At 53.6% G+C, this 23961-nt stretch overlaps 1 protein-coding gene across 1 annotated transcript in view; it reads left to right on the top strand.

The window, feature by feature from the left end:
• Positions 1-23961, top strand: part of LOC309685363 (electroneutral sodium bicarbonate exchanger 1-like) — a gene marked incomplete at both ends in the record, with an annotated part of 80676 nt that overhangs the window by 47631 nt on the left and 9084 nt on the right. The window contains 11 exons of the mRNA XM_082501139.1: positions 18425-18506; positions 19225-19368; positions 19772-19907; positions 20099-20259; positions 21211-21399; positions 21545-21654; positions 21786-21943; positions 22318-22405; positions 22843-22989; positions 23154-23247; positions 23731-23903. Of these exons, the coding sequence (XP_082357265.1) occupies positions 18425-18506; positions 19225-19368; positions 19772-19907; positions 20099-20259; positions 21211-21399; positions 21545-21654; positions 21786-21943; positions 22318-22405; positions 22843-22989; positions 23154-23247; positions 23731-23903 (1482 nt within the window). The remainder of the gene's footprint in view (positions 1-18424; positions 18507-19224; positions 19369-19771; positions 19908-20098; positions 20260-21210; positions 21400-21544; positions 21655-21785; positions 21944-22317; positions 22406-22842; positions 22990-23153; positions 23248-23730; positions 23904-23961) is intronic.

Genomic DNA, 23961 nt, shown 5'->3' with positions numbered 1-23961 from the left:
CACACCGCAACCCTCCCCCTCCCCCAACGCTCCAAAAAGCAGCAGTCCTTAGGGCAGACTCCTTAAGCTGACTCCACAGCTATGGCTCCACGACGGCTCTGGGGGAGATAAGGGGGCCCCGGGGCTCTCCGTGGGCTTTAAGGGGGTTCCAGGGCTGCCCACGGGCTCCCAGCAATGCCCGTGCCCAACACCCACCCCCGCTTCAGGGGGCCCAGCGCTGACATCCCCCGACCCATCTCGGGGGTACCTGGGGGGGCTCGGCCGTGGGCTGGAGGCGGGCGAAGGGGGCACGGCCGGGCTGACCTGCCGGGGGGGGGGCTGAGAGCGGAGCCCAGAGCGGAGCCAAGCGCCCGGCCAGGCCGGCCCCGGGCACCCTGCGCTGCGGCCGGGGCTGCCGCCACCTGCGGGGACGAGCGGGGGGTGAAGGGGCGGCAGCGGGGGAGGGGGGGGGGCCTGAATCGGCCCTGTTCCCCCAGGGGACCCCCCACTCGGCTCTGCCCCCCTCAAACAGGCCCAGGCCGCCCCCCAAGCCCCCCAGCCCGGTCCCGGCACCCCACAAACCCCCCAAACTGGCCCTGGACACCTCCGCACCACCGCTCCTGCCGCTGCCGCCGCCGCCGCCGCCGCCCGCCCGCGCCCGCTCCCGCTCCCGCTCCCGCTCCCGCTCCCGCTCCCGCCTTCCACGGCCCCGGTTCCTCCCTCTCCCCCGGTACCAACCGTCGCAGCTCCCGACCGCCGACGCATACCGGAAGTGGTCCCCTTCGTGTCCGCCCACTCGCGCATGTGCCGAGGCGAAAACCCGGGCCACGCCCCCCTGCGTCGCCGCGGCAAACGCGAGCGAGGGGGCGGGGCCGCGCCGAGGAGAACGAGCCCCACATCACAGCTTCTCTCCGCGTCGGGCAATGCGAAGCCGACACCATCCCTGCCCTCCCCAAAATCAGCCGGGACCCCCCGAAACCATCCTAGCCCTCCCCAAAATGAACCGGACATCCGTCTGCAGAGTTCCGCCAGCACCCCGACGGACATCACCGGGATGGGGGGAAAGAAAACAACCAGAAAGGTACTGAAAAGAACGTGGAGACGGTGCTTAGAGATCCTTCTGAGAGGCAAAACCCGGCCTTTGTTCTCATTTTTGAACACGGGGTTTCACAGTGCTTCGCGGGCACTTCTTTCCCAGAGTTTTGCCCCAAACCCACGCTTCTAGCCCCGCTCCCCAAGCCCTCCCTCGGGGCCCACCGCCTTTCCCCAGCCCGGCCTGTCCTTAAAGCTTTTCTTTCCACACACAGCCCTTTCCACTCACCTCCCTCCGGGGCCTCCTCTCTCACAGGCACCTCACAGCCCTGCAAACCTCCCTCTCCCGAAAAGCCATTCCCCCCTCGCTCCCCCCTCACGCAACACCTATTCCCCTCACACACTCGCTCCCACCCCTCCCCCCATCCTCTCTCCTCCCTTCCCCCTCCCCCCATCTTTCACCCCCCCTTCCCCTCTCCTCCCATTCAAAATGGCCCTTCCCTCCCCCTCCCGCCTTTTCCTGCCTCAGCCCCCGCCCCCCGCTCAGGTGACACCGCACACAGCCGCCATGAGGCGCGGCGGGGAGGGCCGGGGCTGTGAGAGGCGATGGCGGGGAGGGAATTTTTTTTCTTCTTCTTTTCATCTCCTCAGGCTTCGGGCAGCCCCGCGTGGGCGGCTGGAGATCCCCCCCCTTCCCTGGGGCGGCCCCCGCCTCCCTCCTCCCCACAGGCTCTCCTCAGGGACAGCCCCCAAATCTGTCCCCTGGGCGGCCCCACAGCCTCCTGTGTGTCCGGGAATGGGGTTTCCCTCAGGGAGAGCCCCCAAATCCATCTCTGTCATTGCCCTACAGCCTCCTGCATGGCTGGGAGCAGTGATTCCCTCAGGGATAGATCCCCCCTCATCCCCAAACCTATCCCCAGGGTGGTCCCACAGCCTTCTGCATGGCTGGGAGCAGTGTTTCCCTCAGGGAGAGCCCTCAAATCCATCCCCAGGGTGGTCCCACAGCCGCCTGTGTGGCCAGGAACGGCGTTTCCCCCATGGATGGAGCCCTCTCCTTCCCCCTACCCCACTCCTGGGCAGCCTTTTCCTCCCTCCCACCTTCTCCCCACAGCCTCTTCCAGGGCTGGGAAAACACTCCTGCCCTTTCTCTTCCTGCGGCTTTTGAGAAGAAGAGCCCCCCGTCTGCCCAGCCCACACGTAGGGTCTGGGCAGCTCCACGCCTTGTGTTTGAAGCAGGAATTGGGATATTTCAGTTTTCTTCTGCCATCAGGCATGGTTGTGAAAGGGCCAGTTGTAGTGGTTAGGCTTTGGTGGGTGAGTAACAGCAAATCTTATTTAACTTTTCCTTTTTTTCAGATTTTGTGTAGGGGGCTCGTTGTCCTCACGCCCGCGAGTTCTGCTCCAGGTCAAGCGAAGCCCCATGGAACTGGCCCTAAGGGCGGCGGCGGCCATGGACCAGCGCCCCTTTGGCGTCGAGAACGTGGTTTATTTTGAGGTGAATCTCCCTGTTTTTCTTGAAAAGCGGGGGGCTGGTTTGTAGCGAGGCTTAAAACCCCGGGTTGTGCCTGAGTGTGGGGCTGATTTCAACCTCAGGGGCTGCGACTCCGTCCTCAGGGGCTCCGACTCACAGCCCTGGCAGCACCGTCAGCGTGCTGGGCTCAGCGTTCTCTTGTATTTTGAAGGGTTTCTTACGGATCGGCAGCAGTGGGGATATTTAGCAGCTGTGTATTGGTGGTGGAATCCGTGTGGTGAAAAGATCTTTGGGGTAAAGAGGTGAATAGGTGGTTTGTTTTTTTTTTCACCTCGAGAATGTTTCTTGTTGCCTTGTACCTGTAAAAAGATGTTCAAATCGTTAAGGTGTTCAAATCGTTTCATAAAATTACCCCCTAGACAGGAATATGTTTTGTGGTTGGTTTGGGTTTTTTTTATGAGTCCTTTCAGCCTGCTCTCCAGGTGGAAATGGGCAATGCAAAGGCATTACAATGACAGATTTGCTAAATATGTTGCCGAGGTCTATATTAGTGGCTTTTCCTGAAGCGGGGAAAAGACGTCCTGTTTAATTCTTGTTTGCATTTCAAATTCTCTGTGAAATGGATTAAGCAGAGAGGGCTTCTTTTTGTGGGTCTGCCCTTGGGAGGAGAGCGCCTTTAGGAAAAGGCTTTTCTGGAGGGGACAGAGAACTTAATTGCTGATGTCTCTAAAAGCGCGCCCTGTTTGGGTGCTTTGAATTTTCCAGTGTGGGAAAAGCCGCAGAAGTGTGTATTTCTGTCCAGCTGCAGAGAAATGGGTAATACTGAGCCCTACAATAGCTTGGTTGTTTTTTTTTCCCCTGTGTGATGACTGGTGTGGAGGGAGTTTGTACCAAAGAGTCAACTTCTGATTGTGGGCAGCCCCTGTTTTAGGAAGTGTTGCACAGATTGCTTATCGATGCAACTGCTGCCGCGACTCCCGCACTCCCTGCTGCTGTCAAGCTTTTATTACTTGTTCTGAAAAGCTCTCGAAATACGTGCTGAGCTGCGCGGCTCCCCCGAGCCAGGTGGCCATGGCCACTGCCTCCTCGGCTCCTGTTGGCCATGGCTGACTATTTTCAGCAGGATTTGAGTATGTCTGTGTGCTCCTCCTTCCCTTTTAGCCATCTGTTATTTGAGTTTGGGACTCGGAGGCCTTACTGTCTTCCTGCACTCTGTTTTTTATCACTGTTGACAGTTCTGGATTCACCAATAACAGTACTCAGCGCTTACATCTGGAACTCCCTGAAAACAATGAACTCATTAATCCAGGGCCAAAGGTTTAGAAATAAATGGAACAAGGTCAAGCCTTGGGATCTTTAGTAACGTGATTCGGAGCCTCTCACCTGGCTTCTTGGTGGAGCTGGCACAGAGGTCGGTGATAATCCAAAACTGCAGAGCGAGCTGGGTGCCCGTGGAAGGGGAACTGCACTCTCAAGTGGAAATACTTGGGGTCTCGTTGCCTGTGGGAGGGAAAGGGACGTCAAGAGTCAACCTAAAGGAACTTCTCACCTTCAGAGGTCGCACTCTGGAGGTGACGGTTAATTGAGGGGAGTCGTGGAAGCGTGCCTTACTGAGCAACATGCTGCTGCCGGCCCGAGACTAAATGTCTCCAAAGTTTGGGGTTGGTTTAAGTGCTCTTTGGTTATTAGCTGGATGTCACTCTTAGAAGCACCTCTTGCCCTGTCTGGAGGGGTTTGCTGCTGCCTCCTGCATTGGGCCGAGGGGACCGGCAGCCTTCAGGACAGGGACTTTCTCAAGTGCAGAGGCTAAACCCAGTGTGTGCTGCTTAAAAACTGCTCTGGGTGTTAGTGCGGCGGTCACGGTGAGAAATGTGTTGGCTTAGGGGAGCCTGAGATTTGCATTCCTCTTAAGTGCGGGGGATTTTGGGGAGCCTGGGTGGTACAATCCCCTTCCTGCTCCCAGATTCCTGTCACTGACCCGTCAGCGGGGTGTTAGCAGAGCTGATGCCCGCAGCAGCTGAGGGTCGGCATGATCCCGGCATCGACAGAGCTCTGGAGCTGAGGAATGGGAGCGTGGCCCGTTTCCATCACAGCTTGTGAGGGAAATAGTGCGGTTTGATATAGCCGGGGTGTGTAAACGGGGATTCCTCTGTGCACGTGTGCTTACAGGGTGCACGCACGTGTGTTACTTGGAGTGTTTCTTAATGCCTGTGAAGCTTTACGAGATTGGTTAATGAGCGTTGCTTTGCTGCGCAAGTGCAAAGTGTTATTTTCATGGAGAAACCAGCTCAGATGTTCCCTTTATTTTTCTTTTTTTTAAAGGCAGAATGCCTATTTTAAAGCTTTCCTTGCAGGCAGAATGACATCTGCTTTTGAGGATTGTTTCTTTCCCTGCGGGGTGGGAAAATTCTATAGCCTCGCTAAGGCCGCAGAGGAAGAAAACTTGTCAGTTTCCTGGAGCAAACTGCAGTTTGGAGAGGGGGGTGGTTTGCCAGAGCGCCTTTTAGCACCTCGTTGGGCACATTTCTTTTCCCTGGGGGGGGCTGAGGTTTAACATGGCCTTTTCATTTGCCTAGCTTTTGGTTGTATGAATTAATGGGTGTTTCAATGGGAACCACAAGACCTAATTTCTCAGTTGCCGTCTTAAAAACTGTGCAGGGACAGAAGTGGGACAGGGAGGTGACCGGAGTGAAACGCTGAAGGCTGTTAAGGCTGGAATAAGGAATGGCAGGGCTTGTTCTGGTCACCCAATATGACAATAAAAGGCCACAAGTTCCTCGTGGAGGTAAAGAACCGACAATCTGGGAGGGCGTTCAGGGATTTGCCTCATCGAAGGGTTTCCAGGGGAATACAGGGGTCACTCTCCATCTCATTCCTGGTGAGCTGCCTGCCTGTTAAGACCGTTACTGCATTATAACCACAGAGACAGGCCCTGAGTTTAGGTTTGGGAAGCCATTAGCTAATTTTGTGGTTAATGCTTTTTTCCTTTAGAGTGAGTCTGTGACTCGGTTCTCTCTGCTGAAGATGAGACACGTCCTTCCCTCTGCTTTGGCAATGGCCGCTTTCCTTGGGCACAGGGACTGCACACCCCTCTGGTCCTTTCTCTGTAAGTAAATCGTGGCTGTGCCGCCTTCCTGCCCGGCCTGGGGAGCTTGTCCTTTACTGAATGAGAAAGCAAGTTTTTCCCTGGAAGGAAAAAAAGAGATTTAAAAATCTCTGTCCTTCTGTGCAGCACTGCCATCCCAATGCAGCCTTGGGAGAGGCACCTTTCCTCCAGCGCTGGAACCATGGCAGGGAAGGGACCTGCTATGTTGTTAGATGGATGAATTTTATTGTTCTTTGGCAAGAAATGAATATGGTGACAATCGTTACCCGGTCCAGCCGGCCTTAGTGGTCAGCCCCCTCCTCCCTTTCCCTGTGGGAAGGCTCCGAGGATCTCCCGGGCTATAGGAACAGGCAGGCAGTAAGGATGCTGTGCTGGGAAGCTTTGACTGCCTTTGCTATCTTCCTCCTGTGAATGGAGAGATGGATCCTCAGCACTTTGGAGCTCACCTTCCCCAAACGCTGAGTTTGCCATTTGTTATCCACAAATGATGCGATTTTCTGTGCAGGAAACAGGATTTTTCAGAAATTCCAGCACGGTATGGGAAGAAAACGCTCCTGGAACTTTTAATGCAGGTCATTCCTTTTTGGTGTCGCAATTAAAAAGTGACGTCTGTAACTTTGAAACAAATATTTGTACATATTTGTCAATGGGTGCAATTCACGTAGTCGCTGGAAGGAGAAGGGATCTTAACCGCATCTCTTATTTCAGGCTGTATCCTGATAACGCCAGGGATTGATGTCCCGCTGGAGATTTTTCTCCAGTTCCCATCTTTTGCGGCTAATTGAGCGGCAGAGATTTTCCAGCTAGACAGGCAGTGAGCTCTACGGAGGGAATGCGAGTGCAGATCTAACGTTGACTGTGATTAAACTATATTGTTAAAAGACTCCTGCCTTCCAAAGAAAGTCTGGAAAAGTGAAAAAGGATGTGCCTTTCTCCTTTGGGATTGCTTTTGTGTCAGAGGGGATGGAAACAGCCCACCGGGCTTTTGCTCCGCTCCTGGCTTTGGCTTGGAAAAAGCCCGAAACGGCTCAATCCCTGTGGGGCCGACTGTGACCCAGGTGAGGGGCAGCTGTGCCAGGAGATCCGGAGGGTCCATCTCCACACCTTCCGTGTCCAGTGAGAGATTTCCCCGAAAAGAGGGAAGTTCTGGGAGAATGGGGAGTGGTGCAATGATGAGGGTGGCGAGGAAGGCTAAAGGATGGTCTTGATGATTTTTACCGTGAGTGGGTTTTTTCATATATCTTTTGGGCAGAATGGCCGGGGACTTTGTGTTTAGGCCGATGAAGGTCAACTCTAAAATCCGCATTGGGCCATGAGTTCCAGCCCAGCGGTCAGAATAACTGCAAACCCTGGGGAAAGGGGGCTGAGGAGCGGGTGCGTGGTTGGTTCGGCGCCGGGGCTCTGCCAGCCGTCGCTGTTGCCGTTGACCTTCTCCCTGTGGATCGGCCACTTCTCCCACTGCCCCACAGCACTGCGGAGGGTCATGGAGGGTTATTTTTGGCTGGAGTATACCCCTGTGCTGGCCAGAAATGGCCAGAGCTAGCCCAGGCTGGGCTTGCCACTCAGGCTGACCTCATGATGCCGGTTGCCGGCCTCCCGCCTTCTACACAACATTCCGACGGTGGTCTTGGCCCACCGTTGCAGCTCTTCTGCTGCTGGCTGTCGGTCTCGGAGTGAACTTTGCGAGTTTGCTCAGGCTTTTGAGGAAGGAAGCGGCAATTTTCTTGCCCGATGGGGCGCAAAAGGGCTCACGTGGTGGAACGGTAATGCTGTTGGTGGCGAGAAGGGGCTGTGGGAGTTGTCAGAGGGCAGTTGGTGATGCTGTGCTGGGAAATAACTGCCATACCTGACACGTCCCCTCCTTCGAAGCGGGTGCGTGCTAGCGTGCTGTTCCCAGCTCTGCTTTCTCACCTCCTCTGCCTTAACAATTTCAGTCATGTCAACATTGGCAGCGACTTTCAGGCCGAGATCCCAGACCTGCAGGACAGATCCCGGTTGGAAGAGGAGGAGGAGGGAGCGTCGCTAGTGTGGAAGCCCTGGGGAGACATCGCAACGAACCCGGAAACACAGGACAGAGGTTTCTCTTAATGCTTTTCTTGTCAGTTCCCCCCCGAGATACTAAGGGTCGAAAACTGCACGTTTTCACAGCAGCTGTTTGTCCGTTGGGACCCTCTCCCTCCTTTCCTTGACTGCCTTCGTGGCTGGTAGCACCCGAGGGTGCTCAGATCTGATGGGACAGTGAACAGATAACAGGTGGCACTCTCAGTCGCGTCCTCTGGGAGAGACGGTCAGGGGTGTTTGTAGCTGTCCCACCTCAACTGCAGCGACCTCGGTAGAGGGGAGATCTGTCTCTGGAGCTTCTGGTCCCAAAGCTGCTCTGAAGGGAGAGAGAGCGATAGTGGATAACCTGCCTTTTTTGCAGTGGCTTTTCTGGGTCTCCAGTCTGTGTGCTCTATTTGCCCTCGGCCTTGTATCGTACCTTTTCCTCTTTCTTGATGGGAACTGACTTTCTGTTGTTTTTTGTTGCATTTCTAGTGACAAATCTGCTCAATTTCGCCTGCTCCAATGTGGTGCCGGGGGGAAGAGGCAACCTGGAGCACGCCTTGCACCGCCTGCATGAAGCCCTGGTAAGAAGCAGCTATTTTCGAATTCCTGCTGGAGTAGGACAGACTTAATTACTGGGGTGAGCTGGGAGTCGCTCCTGAGTTTTCTGTTCCGCAGGCTCGAATCCCTTTGCTAAAGGGGCAGAGTTCTTGCGTGCTGCCTGTTGGCCGCCGTCTGCATTAAGGTCTTGTGGGATGACAGACCCTGTGTATCAATAAGAGCTTGTTCTGTCTCTTGTCAATTCTGACAATTTGGAGAATAGAAGTCCTCCTACTCCTGCAGGCAGCTCTGCCTGCAGCGGGGACGAGCCCAGAAGGACTCCAGCAGCAAGCAGTGGCCGTTGGGGTGCCACAGCTTGGTCCCCGGAGATCTGCGCGGGTTCTAGTTTCTTAAAACACATCAGTGTGGATTGAGGAAATATTCCCATCGACTGCCGTGGGCGGAGGTGACCCCGACGCGCTGTTGCTGAGCATCGACTGAGCACCGTCTTCCTACAGTGGGCTGAAGAGTTGAGGTCCCTCCTGAGGGGGAATCTAAGTCTTGTTCTCTGAACTCCTGCAGGAGGGTCTGGAGATGTTGCAGTCTGGGGCACCCCAGCGACCTGAATCCCATCCCCTGGCTGATTATCATTACGCAGGTAAAGCGGAAGCAGAGCTTGTTGCTTCTCCAGGAATGCGAGCGGGTACTGCCGTTCCCTTTGTTCTGATTGAAAGAAGTGATTTTTAAAAACGTGCGAGCAACGGTTCATGTTCTTCGGGGCAGGGAAAATAGTTGTTTTAATCTGTTCCGGGGGTCTTTTGGCATGGGGAGTGCCTTGTCCCTGTATTCCAGCCCACTGCTGTCCTGTACAGTGATGCCCCACGCTGCTGTACGCTTCTCCTTTCACACGCCGGCTTCACGGCAGCTCTGCTGGCAGCCATAACTGCTCGTGCTAACGAACTCCCTGCGGCATTGGCTAATCACTTTCCACAGGAGGAGAGATGTGGATGTGTGATGAATAACTTGTGCGGATTTCAGGTAGGCTGCGAGTGGTCTAATCATTTGCACGTGGCTATTTCTTCCCAGGCTCAGACACTTGGACGCCCCTGGAGGAGCAGTTGTTTAAAGAGGCTTTTTATGTGCATAAGAAGAATTTCCACCTGATCCAGAAGAAGGTAAAGCCGTTAGACCAAGGCGGGTTGCGGGTTGTTAGTGTGGAGGGGAGTTTTAACCCAGAAAAGTCATCTTTTGAACGGCGTGTCGGAATCCTGTCCTTGGGATGCAGCTTCATGCTAAAAAGACACCGGTACGAAACATAATTTTCCTAATGTGTAATTACCAAAGAAATTGAATCTCTCCGGTACAAAATATGGGAAATATTAAAAGAATAATGACACATTCCGCTGACCATCGGCATATAACGTACAGTTCTGCCCTCCCAAGGCTTCTTTACGGCCCTTTCAGAAGAAGGGGGCTCGTTTTCGGCCTGATCTCACCTGTTCATTGTGCTGTGGGGACTGCAGACAGAGGGGGGGACAGACAAAGAGCACTGGATAGATTTGTTGTGGATCTGTGCCTTCAGTGTTTTCCTGCAGTATTTCCCTCATCGATCGCTTCTGTTTTTTTCCTGACAGATTCAGACGAAGACCGTGGCCCAGTGTGTGGAATATTACTACACCTGGAAAAAACACGTCAGGTTTGGCGCCACCCGACCAGGACAGACAGCCAAAAGGCTCCAGCGAGGCACGGATGAGGTGGAGGCGGCTGAAGAGAAGGTAAGAGAACTGCCGGGGGTGGGTGCGAGATGCCCCATGGACGCATTGTCTCGGGCTCTGGGAAACGATCCCCTTCGCATTAAACTTGCTTCTGATGATTTTCGGGGATGTTTCATGACGTCCCAGTGCTCCGTCACAGGAACTGCCGGTGATCCGCCTCTGTGTGGGTGTTGCCAAAATGTTCCTTGCCAGGAAGCAGAAATGTGGCTCACAGAAATACATATTATTTAGGGTTTTTTTTTTGATGGCAGCCACTGGGTAAGCATGTCACTTCAGTTCTCTGTAATTCTACTGTTCTGCTGAGGACAGTAGAAATAATACGGTTTTTCTTTCACCATCTGTCTTTGCACCCCATCCTCCCCGTCGAATTTCAGCATTGTTTTGGCTGTTTTAGCGTTCGGAGGAGCTCAGCGGGGCAGGCTGGGGCTGATAGAACGCGTTCCACCCAGCACACAAATAAACCCCTCACTGCCTGGGCCGTTTGGGGATGTTTCCAGCCAGTTTTTCGCTTTAGCTGTCCCCCTTGCTGAGGAGCAGGAGAAATGAGCACAAGCTGTCTGGTTTACAGGCTGGTTGCAGCCCAAAGAAGAGGCGCCAGCTTGGGCCCACCAAGAAGCAGAAGAGCAGCGAAAAGACGCCCCGTGGCACAGGCAGTCCCTCCCGCCATCCCGGGGACGCTCCGCGCGGGGTTGGAGGCGCAGGCGATGCAGCTGGGTTTCCCTGCGGGCAGTGTGGAAGGTGAGCTGCTCGCTTTTTCTTCTTGAAACTCACTGCTTTGGGCTCAAACAGATGGAAACTCTCCGAGATGTCTGGGGGGGAGCAGAACTAAGGGCAGCTGGAGGATTCCCCCTGTCCCGCCGCCACCTGCTGCTTTTGTTGGACTTTTAGCTGAAACCGCTGTGTTTTCCTGTGCCTTTGAAGGCCTCACGGTCTCTTCCCTGAGGTGTTGGGGCACCTGTCCCATGCCGCACATGGCCACGTGTTGTCACCACCATTTGTTTAATAGCCGCTTTTCCTCTGCGCCTGTTGGAGCAACGAACCTGTCGGGATTGTTCCTGCTCAGTTCCATCCTCCTCCCGTCTCCCCTGCACTCGGGGCTCCTCCGTCTCCCGCTGACTGCAGCCTCAACGGTTTCTCTCTCTCTCTTTGAAGGCCCTTTCCTCCCATTACAGGCTCGGGGCGGTTCATCTCCTTGGGCGAGAATCCCAGCGTTTCTCCTTTGTTTGGCTGAGAAAAAGGTTCCACTGAAGTTCCTTCTTGCGGTTTGCGGCCCGAGGTCTCCTGCGCTGCAGTCGCTCGTGCCAAGCGACATTGCTCGTGCCACGCAGAGCCACTCGAGTTTCAGTCCGACCCGATTTTGATCCATCGTGATGTTAATTCTCCTATTTTAATCCCCAATGATCTGCCGTGTTTAACCAACGAGGTCCCACCCAGCCGGGGGTACCGGCAGAGACTGTGTGGCACCACGCAGCAAAACGCACAAGAAACTCACAAAATTAGAAGTAATAAAACGTCGTCTAACAAATTTTTTTTTCTTAGAAAAGGAGTTAAAAATCCCCGTTTGTTTTTTCCCTTCCAGGGTGTTTGGGACAGTCAACGGGAGGAACGCGCATGTGAAATACCATCGCCCACGGGAGGATCGGAAGGCCCTGGGGACGTCTTCAAAGGGCGGCGAAGCCGGCAGAAGCCCAGAGGGTGACCTCCTCCCGTTGGCAACTGGGCAACTGCCGGTGCAGCCCAGCAACCAGGTCCCTTTCCACCACTAAGAAAACCTCACCCACCATCTCTCGCCTCCAGCAGCGCCTGAGCTCTGCGGAGGGTCCACCACCACGAGGTCACCCCCACTCCAGAAAGACCCAGAAGATAAGAACAGCAGAGAATAAGGTATTGTATTTAATAGTGTTTCCCCCTTAGGTGATAGTGACGTGTAGATTTTCGGTCTTAGTTAGGCATCTTTTAGCTCTTAGTTTTAGGCTTTAGTGTTGTTCTGATAGGAGTAAGGTTTGTTGTTCTTCTGAGAGGAGTAAGGTTTTTTTTTATGTGTTCTCCTCAATTTATTAAATTGAGCTGTTGAACGTTCAAGTCCTGGGGCTGCTCTTGCTGGGTTTGAGCCAGAAATAATCGAAGCCGTCAAAACCCATTCTGTGCGGTTGGTGGTGCGAAGCAAAGGAGAACCTGGGCCTGCGCCACACAGTGCTGTTCCCGGGTTGGTTTTCCCACTGGAGAGCGCAGCGGCACTGCCATGACAAAGCCAGCAGCAGGATTGGGGCGGGTGAAGGCATTGGATGTCTGCGAGGCCTCTTGGTTATTTGCCAGAGTCGGCGTTGGCCTTTCGTGCTGCGCTGTAGCGCCCATCGGTGTTTGTTTGCACAAATAACGCAGCGTTTGGCAGTGACAATGGTGGTTGGGTTAGTTCAGGGAATGACATCTAAAGAAGGGGGCTGGTCTCTGCTGGCGGTGTACCGGGAGGGAGAAAAGGTTTACTTTTCGTTGCCAGGCCACCTGATTTTCATGGCTTTGGTTTTTTGTTTGTTTTTTTTTGTTTTGTTTTGGTTTGGTTTGGTTTTTTTTTTGTGTGGCTGAATATTCCCGCCCGGTTGAGGCAAATCTGTATTTTGGTTCTGTTTTGTCTTTAAAGTATTGATCTTCAGGTCTGGGCCATGGTAAACTTCTTTCCCTGAAGCGCCCGCTTTGCAGAGCGGGTACGAACATTCTCCTTTTGTTTCCCATCACTTGTATTTATAAAAAAACTACCCTAAAAGTCAGAAGAGCCATCGGCGTGTTCACACCTCTTCCCTAAGCCTGCTCCTCACTGCCGGTGCTGCCCAAGCGATGCCAAAAAGGCGGGAGTTTGGGAAAAATACCCGGCACCCTATCTAACTGTGGTGTCCAAAACCCCGTGGGTCGATTTAACCCCCCACTGACCCAGGGAAGGGCTCCACGTGCCAGTTCCTGTTCCAAGTCTTGTTGCTGTTTCACATTGATTCTAAAAAATCAGAATGTGGATGCAAGAACAGAATTTGGACCAGATTCTCCGGCACCAGGACAGTGCACCGATGCTCCAGGGCGCTTTCCCCAGCAGCGAAGGCCTGGTCTGGCAGGAGGGCGGTGGCGGGGATGGCGAGGTACTGCCGGCTCAGCCGCCCCACGGCCGGGAAGCGATGCTCGTTCTTCTTCCACCAGCTGGTGCTGTACTTGCAGAGGGGCTCCAGGATGTAGTTTTCCAGTTGCTGGTGGATCTCAGGCATGCTCTCCATCGGGTCCTACCCCAGAAGGATGTCGTAGCTACTCTGAGACGGGGCGCTGGCGCATGGGTCCTTGCGAGCAGGCAGCTGGCTGCCGGCATCTGCGCCCGTGGCTTTGGAATCTGAGTTTGGCACCCCAGACTGGGTGGCAGATGGGGACTGGTGGTTGCAAACCCACAACAGCGTGGTTCTCACTGACTGGTGCAACTCGCTTCTCAGGCTGGGGCTGAGAAACTGCATCTCCTTGAAGCGCGGGTCCAAAACAGAGGCGATAACTGCTGGGCTTTCGAGCACTTTCTCGAATGCAGTTCCCTTCAGTTTGGAAGACGGCAGAACACGGAGAATGGCATTACACGCGATCTCCTCCTTGGTGTATTGATTGGACAGGGAATCAGTCAAAAGAGAAAATAAGAAAAATTAATTTGTTTTCTACTTGGATGGCAGAAATCTACGAGAGGCAATAGAAGTCGGATGGTTGAACAAAATCTTGCATGGCTTTGATTTTGCCCTGAGCTGACAGCTGCAAAGCCTATTGTGAAACCTACTCATTTTTGTGATCGTAGTGATTTTTGTTTGTGTTTTGTTTGGATGTCTTAAGAGTATCGTTATCAAGCAATTATCTCCCCCCCAGCCCCGCCATGCCCACCAGCAGCAACGGGCCGATGGGATCCTCAGCTGTCAGGTGGGGGGCAGCGGCACCAGGGCAGGGAGGGCGATGCCTGGTACCCCCGGGCGGGCCATGCCGACGGTGTGGCTGGAGAATGCTCCATGGCTGCTCACTGCGGCATTTCTCATGGCTGGGGGGAAACACGTTGGGAGCAGGGGGTGGGGGTGAATGGGGGAGGCAAAGCATCTGCAAGGGGCTGTGAGGGCCATGGAAAGGGGAGTGAAGGGCATCTGCAAGGTTGGAGGGGGTAAGGAGGGTGGTAGGTGTCTAAAATAGGGTGCTGGGGGTGTGCAAGGAGGGGGGACAGCAGGCCGCTGAAAGGGGGTGTAAGGCATCAGCAAGGCATCTGCAAGGCAGAGGGGTGGGGGCTCAAAGGGGGAGGCGAGGGGTACCCAAGTTGGGTGCGGGAGGGATGTGAGGAGGGGAGGAAGGCACCTGGGCAATGCCTGTTGGGGGTCTCCCCACCAGACCCCCCCTCCTCCGCATCTCGATGTGACCCCCTGGTGATGCTGTGGCCCTTCAGAGCAGGGGGACAAAGGCCACTGTCCCCACAGAGCCCCATGCTACCCGGTCACCTCAGCTATTGTCCCACCGGGCGCTTGCACGGATGCGCCCGGTGTTGGGGTGCAGGCAGGAGGTGGCTGGGTGGTCCCCCCCTCTTTCTGCATCTCCTTGGCCCGGGGGAGGGCCTGTCCGCCCCCCCGCTGCACCCATGGGACCCAGCTGCAGGAGGTGCTCTCGGGGGCAAACGAGAGGTGGGGAATTAATTAATCTGCCCTGAAATTACAGCTCACGGGAAAGACTGAGAGGAATTTGCGTCTCTGCCAGCAAGGGAAGACGGTCACGTCCTGGTGATGCTCAGCTGTGACCTGCGTGTGTGTCCCCCTCACAGCCCCACTTTGGGGCTCTGGAGATGTGTCCTCTCCCAGGTCCAGTCCCCGTCACAGCCCAAATCCTGGCTCAGGAGCCGGAGGGGTCCCTGCAGGGGATGGTGCTGACCCCCACGATAGCAAAGGAGGGAGCCACAGGACTGGTGGCTTTGTCTGGGTAGGATGGAGATGGAGCGGGGCGAGGAGGGGGGTCTCCTGCTCCACCACTAGAGCAGCTCCCCCGGTTTGGCCCCTCATCCCCTTATAACACTGGGATCAGTGTTATTAATTACACTTTGCGCGAGATTAATTACATCAATCCTCCCTCCTGCTGCTGGTGGCCAGTCCAGCTTGCGAGTGACGGAATGAGGGGGCTGAGATGGGAAGTTTGCCTGCTCGTGCGATGCTTTTGGCCTCCCCTGGCACCGGGAGGACTCAAAGCCGGACCTGAACCTCTGCTTTGTGCTTTTCCTCATCCTCAATTACACCAAAGCTTCCCCAGGGAAAGATTTTTCTTTCTAACTGGAGGAGTTGCACTGAGACAGGTAAACTGAGGCAGGACAGTCAAAAATCCCTCTCTCTCCTGCTGGGACAAAAAAAACCCTGCAGCAAAATAATAATTTGGAGAAGTTTTCTTGAGAGGGAACAACACTCTCTGCTCCGAAAGTCAAAAGTGAGCTCGCCATCCCCTTTCCCAGCCCAGTTTCGATGATTTGATGTTTTCCAGGCGCCTGGCAGCAGCGGAGAAGGACAAAGAGGGAAGGCGAAGTGTCTGCAAGTGCTGGTACCCATCCTGGGATGGGATAATTTGCTTTCTGGAGGCATCTCTCCATCCTGCTCCATCCCATCCCAAGCCCACACGTCCACAGATCCCATAGACTTATTAAATCCTTAAATCCTCCAGCTATTTCCTCAATGAAATAACCTTTCTGAGTCCATTTGGGTGTCTTAATTGGGAAAAAGAGGGTTTTGAGTGGCACCGTTTCCTTCGGTGGCATCTCTGTGCGAGGTTTGCCGCGATTTCTGCTGCAACAACTGGGGAAGGGCGATGGGATTCTCGGAGTGTCTTGCCACGGACCCGCTTGGCTTCTTTCTCCTGTATTTGCGCCTGAAGCTTTAATACTAAATAATAAAAAAGCAGCAGAGATCTGAGCTTGGATCCCGATGGGATTTTAACGGATTAGACCTCATTGTCACCCTCCTTCGCTGTGTTATTTTACATCCCATGTCACCTTTCAGGGCGAGCCGGGGCCGTTAACCTTTGTGCTGAGCAGCGCCGGGGAGGAAGTTCATGACAGCAAATGAATCTGTAGGCTGGAAATGAGGGATTAGCTCCACTCGGAACATAAAGTAGGGCTGGAGATAGCTGGCGGAAGCGAGGAGAGTAAAACATGGGGCTTCTCTGGCCATTTCCGTACGGCGTAGGACTTGGTCTGGCTAACGAGGGTTTATGGAAGCCGCGAAGGGACGGAGGCTGTGCCGAAGGGAGACCTCCCTGAAACACCCTGATTTGATGCAGGAAATGTTGATGAAAATCAGGGCTGCCCCATAACGGGCATTTCCCCAAGGGTTTGTGCCTCACGTGGTCTTTTGGCAGTTTGGGCTTTCAAATACACCCAAACACTGTGTAACACCTTTTGCCCTGCCGAGATGCAGCGTTTCCACCCCTTTTCTCTATTCTGGATAGTTTTTCCTCAAAACAGAGCAGGTTTCTCCCCATCCGCTAAGTTTTCCAAGCGGGATCAGTATTGGGGTGTATAGCTTTAAATAACTGCCAGGGTCACCCTGAACATTCCGATCCCAGCAACGGTCGCTGTTTATGTGCTGGAGATGGTGCAAACTGGGAGTCACTGGGCTGCAGTCGGAGGGTTTGGTCCTCTGATTGATCTGGAGGCTCAGTTATCCCCCAAAACCGGTGACCGACTTGAGGATGAAGCAGGAGGAGCGTCCCAAAATGACACTTCTGGAAGAGTTACAGGTGGGAGGGCTGTGCCAAGGGTCTGCGCATCCCCCAAAAAGGGGGGGAGACTTCCCAAAATCCCACTGGCATGTCGCCAGAGCAGGGAAGGATGCGGGGGGACGATGCTTTGTGCCCTGCCGGGGGCAGGTTTAGCATCGTGGGTGGGAGCACGGAGCCAAAATGGTTTCTGAGAGAGAAGCAGACTTTCCCCATGTTGCTCGGGGGGGATTTGGGGAGCTGTGATGCCCAAATCGCTCCGTTTATTCCCACTCTGACACCCCTGTAACACACTCAAGCTCGCTATTGTATTTAAATTGCGATTTTATTTCAATTGTGATTGTATCTAAGTTGCGATTTAATTTAAACAGTGATTTAATTCAAATTGGGGTTTTATTTCGGTGGCGATTTTACTTAAATTGTGATTTAATTCAAATTGGTGTTTTACTTAAGTAATGATTTTACTAAAATTGCCATTTAAAGCGATTTGATTAAGCCCCTTTTGTCCCGTGCCTTTTCTGAGGATGGGGTTTGGGTTTTTGAGTTTTTTTTCCGGTAAATCTGGAGGGGAGCAGACGCATTGCTAAGAAGGGACGGAGGGTGGTGGAGATCGTCGTGGGAGAGAGGACGGGAAAGCCACAGGCGTGTCATAATCCGGCTGCCGGGTGACGCGGGCGAGTGCCGGGAGGTGGCGGGGAGGTCGCAGCAAGTCAGCTTTGAAATTAGTACTCGGGGGCCAGAAAAAACTCATTCCCAGATGGGAACATTTGTTCCTTTTGCTCATTAAATTAACTGGTGAGCGGGAGGTGTGAGCTTCCCGAGTGTCGCTGCTGCGCGGCAGCAGATGATGCCATTCAGTCGAAGCAGGGATTTGGAGGATAAAAAGCAGATTTCCGGTATTTTGCTCTTCTCTAAAGAGAAGGGTTTCCTGGAGGCCCTTTCAAAGTTGCAGTTGTGACTCGAGTGTGAGACGTGGTTGGGTTTTTATTTCTTTGAGCGTGGTAATCCCGGTGATGCCCTTCCCCAGCCCAGGGGCAAGGGGAGAAGAGAACGCCTGTAATTCTCCTTCAGCTTTTAAGGCACAGATGCTCTTTGTGCAGCACTGGCAGTGGTATTTCAGCCAAGGAGGGCATTAGCTGTTAGTCTTTGGCTTTTCTTTTGAGGAGAAAAACGCAGTTTTGTGTGGAAAGCAGGCTTGCAGCAAGAGAAGCCCGAGCCTGGTTGGGTTGAAGTCGCAGCTTCACCCTTGCAGGTTCTTGAGGGCCTTTGGAGGTTGATGGTGGCCATGTCCTGTGGCCAAGTGCCATCTAGTGAGTATCTGCAGGTATCACTTTTGGAGAATGAAACTGGCTGTGCTCAAAAGTGTGGAGTTGGGTTCCCCCACCCCACTCCACCCCAGTTTGGAAATCCCTTTTTTAATTTTTAATTTTTCGAAAGGAACCACAAGAACGAAGCAGGAGGTTTGGTTTTGGTTTGAAACACTCAACTGTCTCCCCTTTTAGTAAATCCTTCCAGACTCACGGTATATACAATACAGGTGACATTACAGGTGGTTTTATTTGGGTATGGGAATAAAAACCTCCAAGTCCGTGTTTTTAGGGCTGTGCCTGGAGGAGGAGACACGCAGAGGTGTGATGCTCTTGGGCTCACGTGGCCGCAGGGATGGGTGATGACTGGGAAGACGTAAGGGAGCTCTCCTCACCTGGTCCCAACTTGTATCTTCTTCTCCTCACTAAACAGAGACACGACGAGGAGGCGGTGATTGACCAGGGAAGAACGAGCACCGCTGTCACTATTCACTATGAGAAGGAGGAGCTGGAAGGTGAGTCGGGAGAGGTGCCACCAGCCCCACGCGTTTTTCCGTTTTCCGTCGCGCTAAGTCCCTGCCGCGTCCTGTGCTCAGCGTATGCATCACCTGCAGCGAAACGTGGCATGCTTCTAAATAAGCAAGCACAGTTATTTTCACATTGTTTTAATATTATGGCTTTTAGACAGAGGGGAAAAAGCCCCCATGGCATCTGCGGTGTGAGCGTTGGCCACAGAGCTTGGTAGTTCCCAGCTTGTTTTCTCAGAGGCTGCTCTTGGCTTGGAGAGGTCAGGAGAATAATTTGATGGCTGCAGACACGGGGCTGTGATTTTCTTTTTTTTTTGTTCCAGACTTCATTATCACAGGACTGATTGGATCTCCTCTTGTTGCCTTGTGCCATACAAAGATTTTAAAAATAATTACCTTCTGTGGCTGCTTAATGAGCAGGTCTGAGTGTTGTCCAGCCAAAGCTGGAATTTTAGACAAGGGTTGATATTTTCAGGGCACTTTTAGGTGACCCGGAGCCATCGCTTGTTGTTGCTCTGTTGTTGCAAAGTTAGAGTAAAACAGGCTTGGAAAAAGGGAGGGGTCTCTGACATTCAGGGATGCAGTGAAACTAAAATGAAGAGAAGTTGGTGTTTCCTCCTGGGATGGATGCGCTGGTTTAATCGTGGCAGCGGTGTCAACCATCTCCGCAATATCGAGAGTGATGCGAACACTGCTTTTTTCGCAGGCCACCGCACCCTGTCCGTGGGCGTGCAGATGCCACTGGTGAGGCAAAGCCACCGGTGCCACCGGCACCACCGACCCCACCGCCAGAAGCATCGGAAGAAGGAACGGGAGAAGGACTGTGCCCCGATGGAGCAGGGCTACCACTGTAAGTCCCGCCGCAGCGTTCACGAGCCTTCTCGGGGCTGCGTGGGTGCCGGGGTCCTCTGCAAGCAGGTCCGTGTGGCTGATTTGTGTGGTTTGCTGTTCTTCTGAGGGAAAGTGGCATTATTTGGGAGGCAGTTGAAGGCATAATGGATTGAGGCTGGTCTTCCTTAGAGGGATCCTGCCATTAAAAATGGAAACGTGGGGAAGGAAAGTGGCCCGTCCTTATGCAGAGGTGCAATAGATGCTTCTCCTTCTCCGTGGCTCTGTGCAAGCCCGGCCAGACCTGGGGGAGAGGGGCCAGCCCAATATTTAGGGCTGAACTGGTGCCGATCGATGGCCACTTTGCGTGTGAGCGTGACGGGTCGAATGCAGGTGTGGTAACGGGATTTATCTTCTGCCCCCAGACACCCCATCCCAGCGGGTGCAGTTCATCCTCAGCACCGAGGAGGATGAGCAGCACGTTCCCCACCACTTGTTCACTGAGCTGGATGAGATCTTCCTGAAGGAGGGTGAAGATGCCGAGTGGAAGGAAACGGCAAGGTAAATCCCTGCCGCCGGCTGCGGTGGCGGCCGTGGGCTCTGCCTTCCGCTCTCCGGGACGTGAAGCTTTTGCAGCTGCAGGTGCCGATGCGCGGAGCCTTCTCCTCTTGCCGCCCCGTAGCTGCACCGAAGGGGTTGCAGAGCTGAGGCTGTTTTCTTGTAACGGGGCTGATCGTGCCCAATGTCCGCAGGTGGCTGAAGTTTGAGGAGGACGTGGAAGATGGCGGCGAGCGCTGGAGCAAGCCCTACGTGGCCACGCTGTCCTTGCACAGCCTCTTTGAGCTGCGGAGCTGCATCAGCAACGGGATGGTGCTGCTGGACGTTTGTGCCAACAGCATTGAAGAGATCGCAGGTACTGAGCACGCTGCGTCCCGCCGGGAACAGCCGAGCTCAATTTGCCGCGGTGCCCTTCACTCCCGTATCAAACCCTGCCCCAATGGCACGTCCTTTTCCAGAACCTCCGCTGTGTTTTTAAATGGTGGGTTGCTTTTTGGATGTAGACTGGGTGTACAACAGTCACATCAGCTTTTTCTCCCAGTATGGGAGCCTTTTGAAAGCAATTTGTGGGGTCAGAGAGGCGATTAGAGAATATTCTCTTGCCAGAAAGGAGTGTCAGGGCTTGGCAGGCTGCTCTCAGGAACACGGAGTCTGTGTAAGAGCTGAACCTCCTTAAATAAACTGCTTACTACAAGCTGTTTCCTCCCGTTCTTTGTTTTTTTTTTTTTTCCTCTTGCCTTAACATCCAGGATTTAAGAGCTTTAAAGGCAGAGTTTATTTGGCAGGTGACCAAGCAGCATATTTCTGTGGGGAAGATAATTGAAGTTAATTGAAAAAGCGGCTTTGGAGAAATTATCTTTGACTGGCAGGTCTCCATTCAGCCCTTGCAAGAGCTGGAGAAGTCGGAGCCGTTCTTAGCACGTTTCTCCCTGTGTTTGGCAAATTGCAGTTGATGGGCAAAGGAAACTCTGGGAAAGTCTGTGCTAGAGATTGCTTATAATTTGTTGAAATGTGTCGAGTCTAGAGAGTCTGTCTAGAAACGCCAGATTGGGCAAAAAAATGTCATTATCTAGGATGGGGAATAATTATCTGAGCGGAGTGATGAATAAGCACTTTGATGATGGCTTTTAGCAAAAGAGAATTCTTCCTTTCGCTGCAAAGGCTGAACTGCATTAAAACGTCTTGCTAAGCAAGGCTGAGCCCGCGTTAGGGTATCCTGCGTGGCGCAGCCTTCGCTGGGGGCTTGAGGGGTCGGGGCTTGGGGACTTTCTGCTCTGACGGCTTCGTTTCCCGTTGCCATCTCCAGATATGATCCTGGGCCAGCAAGAGCAGTCCGCGGGGTTTGATGAGCGCATGCGGGCGAAAGTTCGAGAAGTGCTTTTGAAGAAGCATCACCATCAGAACGAGAAGAAAAGAAACAACCTTCTCCCCATCGTCTGCTCATTTGCTGACATGAGCAAGAAGCAGTTAGACCTGCATCCCCTTGACAAGCCAGGTGAGGGTTCCTGCAGGGTTTGGTACCCGGTGAGGGTTTCTGCCAGGCTTTGGCACCAGGTGAAGGTTTCTGCAGGGCTTGGCCCCATTAGACTTCTCCCAGCAAAGGAGAAGTGTCCCGATTGCTCCTTGCCTGTCTTTCTCAGTGTCTTTCTTTCTCCTCCCAACCCAAACACTCACTCCTCATCCATCTCCCACCACTGCAGAAGCTAAAAATGGGGTGAACCATGACAGCCATCCGATGGATCTAAGCAAGGTGAGACACTCGTAGCTTTCTTACGCTTTTAGGCCAGATTTGCTCTTGCAAACTTGGCTGCAGAGTGTTCTGCAGAGTGCGGTGGGCTTTACTTTTGGGGTAATGGCCTGAAAATCCTTTGTCATGCCCAGGCGGAGCTGCGCTTCATGAAGAAAATTCCTACCGGGGCTGAAGCGTGCAGCGTGCTCGTAGGAGAGCTGGATTTCCTTCGCCAGCCCATCGTGGCATTTGTCCGCCTGACCCCAGCTGTCCTCCTCTCGGGCATGATGGAAGTTCCCATCCCAACGAGGTCTGAATGAGAAGCGCAAAGTTTTTATTTAAAAAAAAAAACACCACAACAAAACACCAAATTCATGCATCAGTTGGGCGTCCCAGGAGAACACAGCCAGTGGGAGCAAGCACGTTTCTCCCACCCACATCTCCGTGCTTTCATTCCTCCCTTCCCTGCTGGAGCTTTTAAACCCATTGGCCAATTTTAATGAAAGTTGGCCCAAACCTCAAATTTGTGTTTGGTTTTGATGCGTTTCAAATTCATCACCGGAGTCGGTGAGCCTACACGTCCCCCCTGGAGCCACGCTCTGGGCTGGGAGCTCCCAGGGATTTCCTTGGGCGCCCTTTGAGTGAGGCCATGTTCTTCTCTCTCATTTTGGTTTTCTTGCCTAGGTTCCTGTTTGTTTTGCTTGGACCAGGAGGAAAAGCCCATCAGTACCATGAGATCGGCAGGTCCATGGCTACTATCATGACGGATGAGGTGTGACGAGATAAGAGATATCTCCGGGTCATTTTTTGGGGCTTTCTTCACCTCTCCCTGTCTCTGTAGTAGTGAGGAAGAGGGTTTGCTGTCCCTGTTAGCTGCCTGCTGGAGGCTAAAATCCCACCTGGGCTGCAGCCCGCGCCTCATCCTTCTCCCCAGAGTCCCCAGCACGCTGTCCCCAGTGGTGGCATTGCCAGGGCCAGTGAAACTTCTCTGCTTGAAGCAGAAGGCTGTGGTGTGCCATGGGGGACGGGAGCCTGGTGGAGATGGTTACAAATACTGTGATGCACAGATTTTTGCTTTGGGGGGAATATTTCCTGCCACTTCCAACAGGCGATTTGGGGGAAATGACCTTGCATTTAGCCAAGAGCTTATTGCACTGGTTAGGACATCCGAGATGGGTCATGCTCTCACCAGGTTGTCTCCTACGGCAGGTTTTCCACGATGTTGCCTATAAAGCCAAGAACCAGGCTGACCTGGTGGCTGGCATCGATGAGTTTCTGGATCAGGTCATGGTTTTGCCGCCAGGAGAGTGGGATCCCTCCATCCGAATTGAGCCCCCGAAAAACGTCCCTTCGCAGGTGGGTGCTGCAGCAGAAGGAGGCACGAGGGGGACGGGCAGGAGGGCAGCACGGCTGGGGGTGCTGCTCAGGGGCCCAACTTCACAGGTCACGTACCCAGCCCAAAAAGCAAAACAAGCCAGTGGCTGCAAAGACATATCTTTATCTTATTTCCATTTTAACAGGAAAAAAGGAAGGTGCCAGAAGCTCTCGATGACAGCGCTTCTCACAGCAAGCCGGAGAAGCACAGCGGTCCTGAACTGGAGCGGACAGGAAGGTGTGAACTGAAATAGTTTGGTGGGGTGTTTTTCTGTTTGCCCCTAAAATCTGAGTGTGCACCTCCCTTCTAGCAGAGTTTTGGGGTGAACTGGGTCAGTGAAGGGGCTCCAGGTTCCCAGCTTGGTCCCCTGGGCTGGGTGGGTGGGAGATTTGGGCAGCTGGGCTCAGCCGCACCGTGGTTGCACAGAGGTTTTCTTGCTTTGGGGTGGAAGCAGATGTGTAAGTACCTCCAGGTAGAGCTCTGCTGCTTCTCAAAGTGAGGGACTGTTGCAATAAGAGGGGACGGGCTCTCAGGTTTGGTCTCTTTTTGTTGGAGGGGTTTTTTGTATGCCTCAGTTTCTACTGGGGCTAAAATGGGAGAAGGAGACTTCTTTTTAGCAACGGAAGTTACTCTGTGCTTATGATTGTCCTTCCTCAGCCAAGAAAACTTAACGCGGTCTTCCACGAAAATGTTGTGTTTTTTTTTTTTTCCTTCCTCCGGGCTCTTTGGAGGTTTGATCCGGGATGTGAAGCGAAAAGCCCCCTGGTTCTGGAGTGACTTTCGGGATGGTCTGAGCCTGCAGTGTCTGGCGTCCTTTCTCTTTCTCTACTGTGCCTGCATGTCCCCCATCATCACCTTCGGGGGACTGCTGGGGGAGGCGACCAACGGCCACATAGTGAGCACCTCTCTCTGTTGGGTGGCATGGGGGAGGACAAAACTCATGCAAAAGTCCT

The sequence above is a fragment of the Vanellus vanellus genome (assembly GCF_965231255.1).
Source record: "Vanellus vanellus genome assembly, contig: HAP1_SCAFFOLD_63, whole genome shotgun sequence".
In the NCBI taxonomy this organism is placed as follows: domain Eukaryota; kingdom Metazoa; phylum Chordata; class Aves; order Charadriiformes; family Charadriidae; genus Vanellus; species Vanellus vanellus.
Note: the sequence above shows the minus strand (reverse complement) of the source record. Positions and strands in the feature narration are given on the sequence as shown.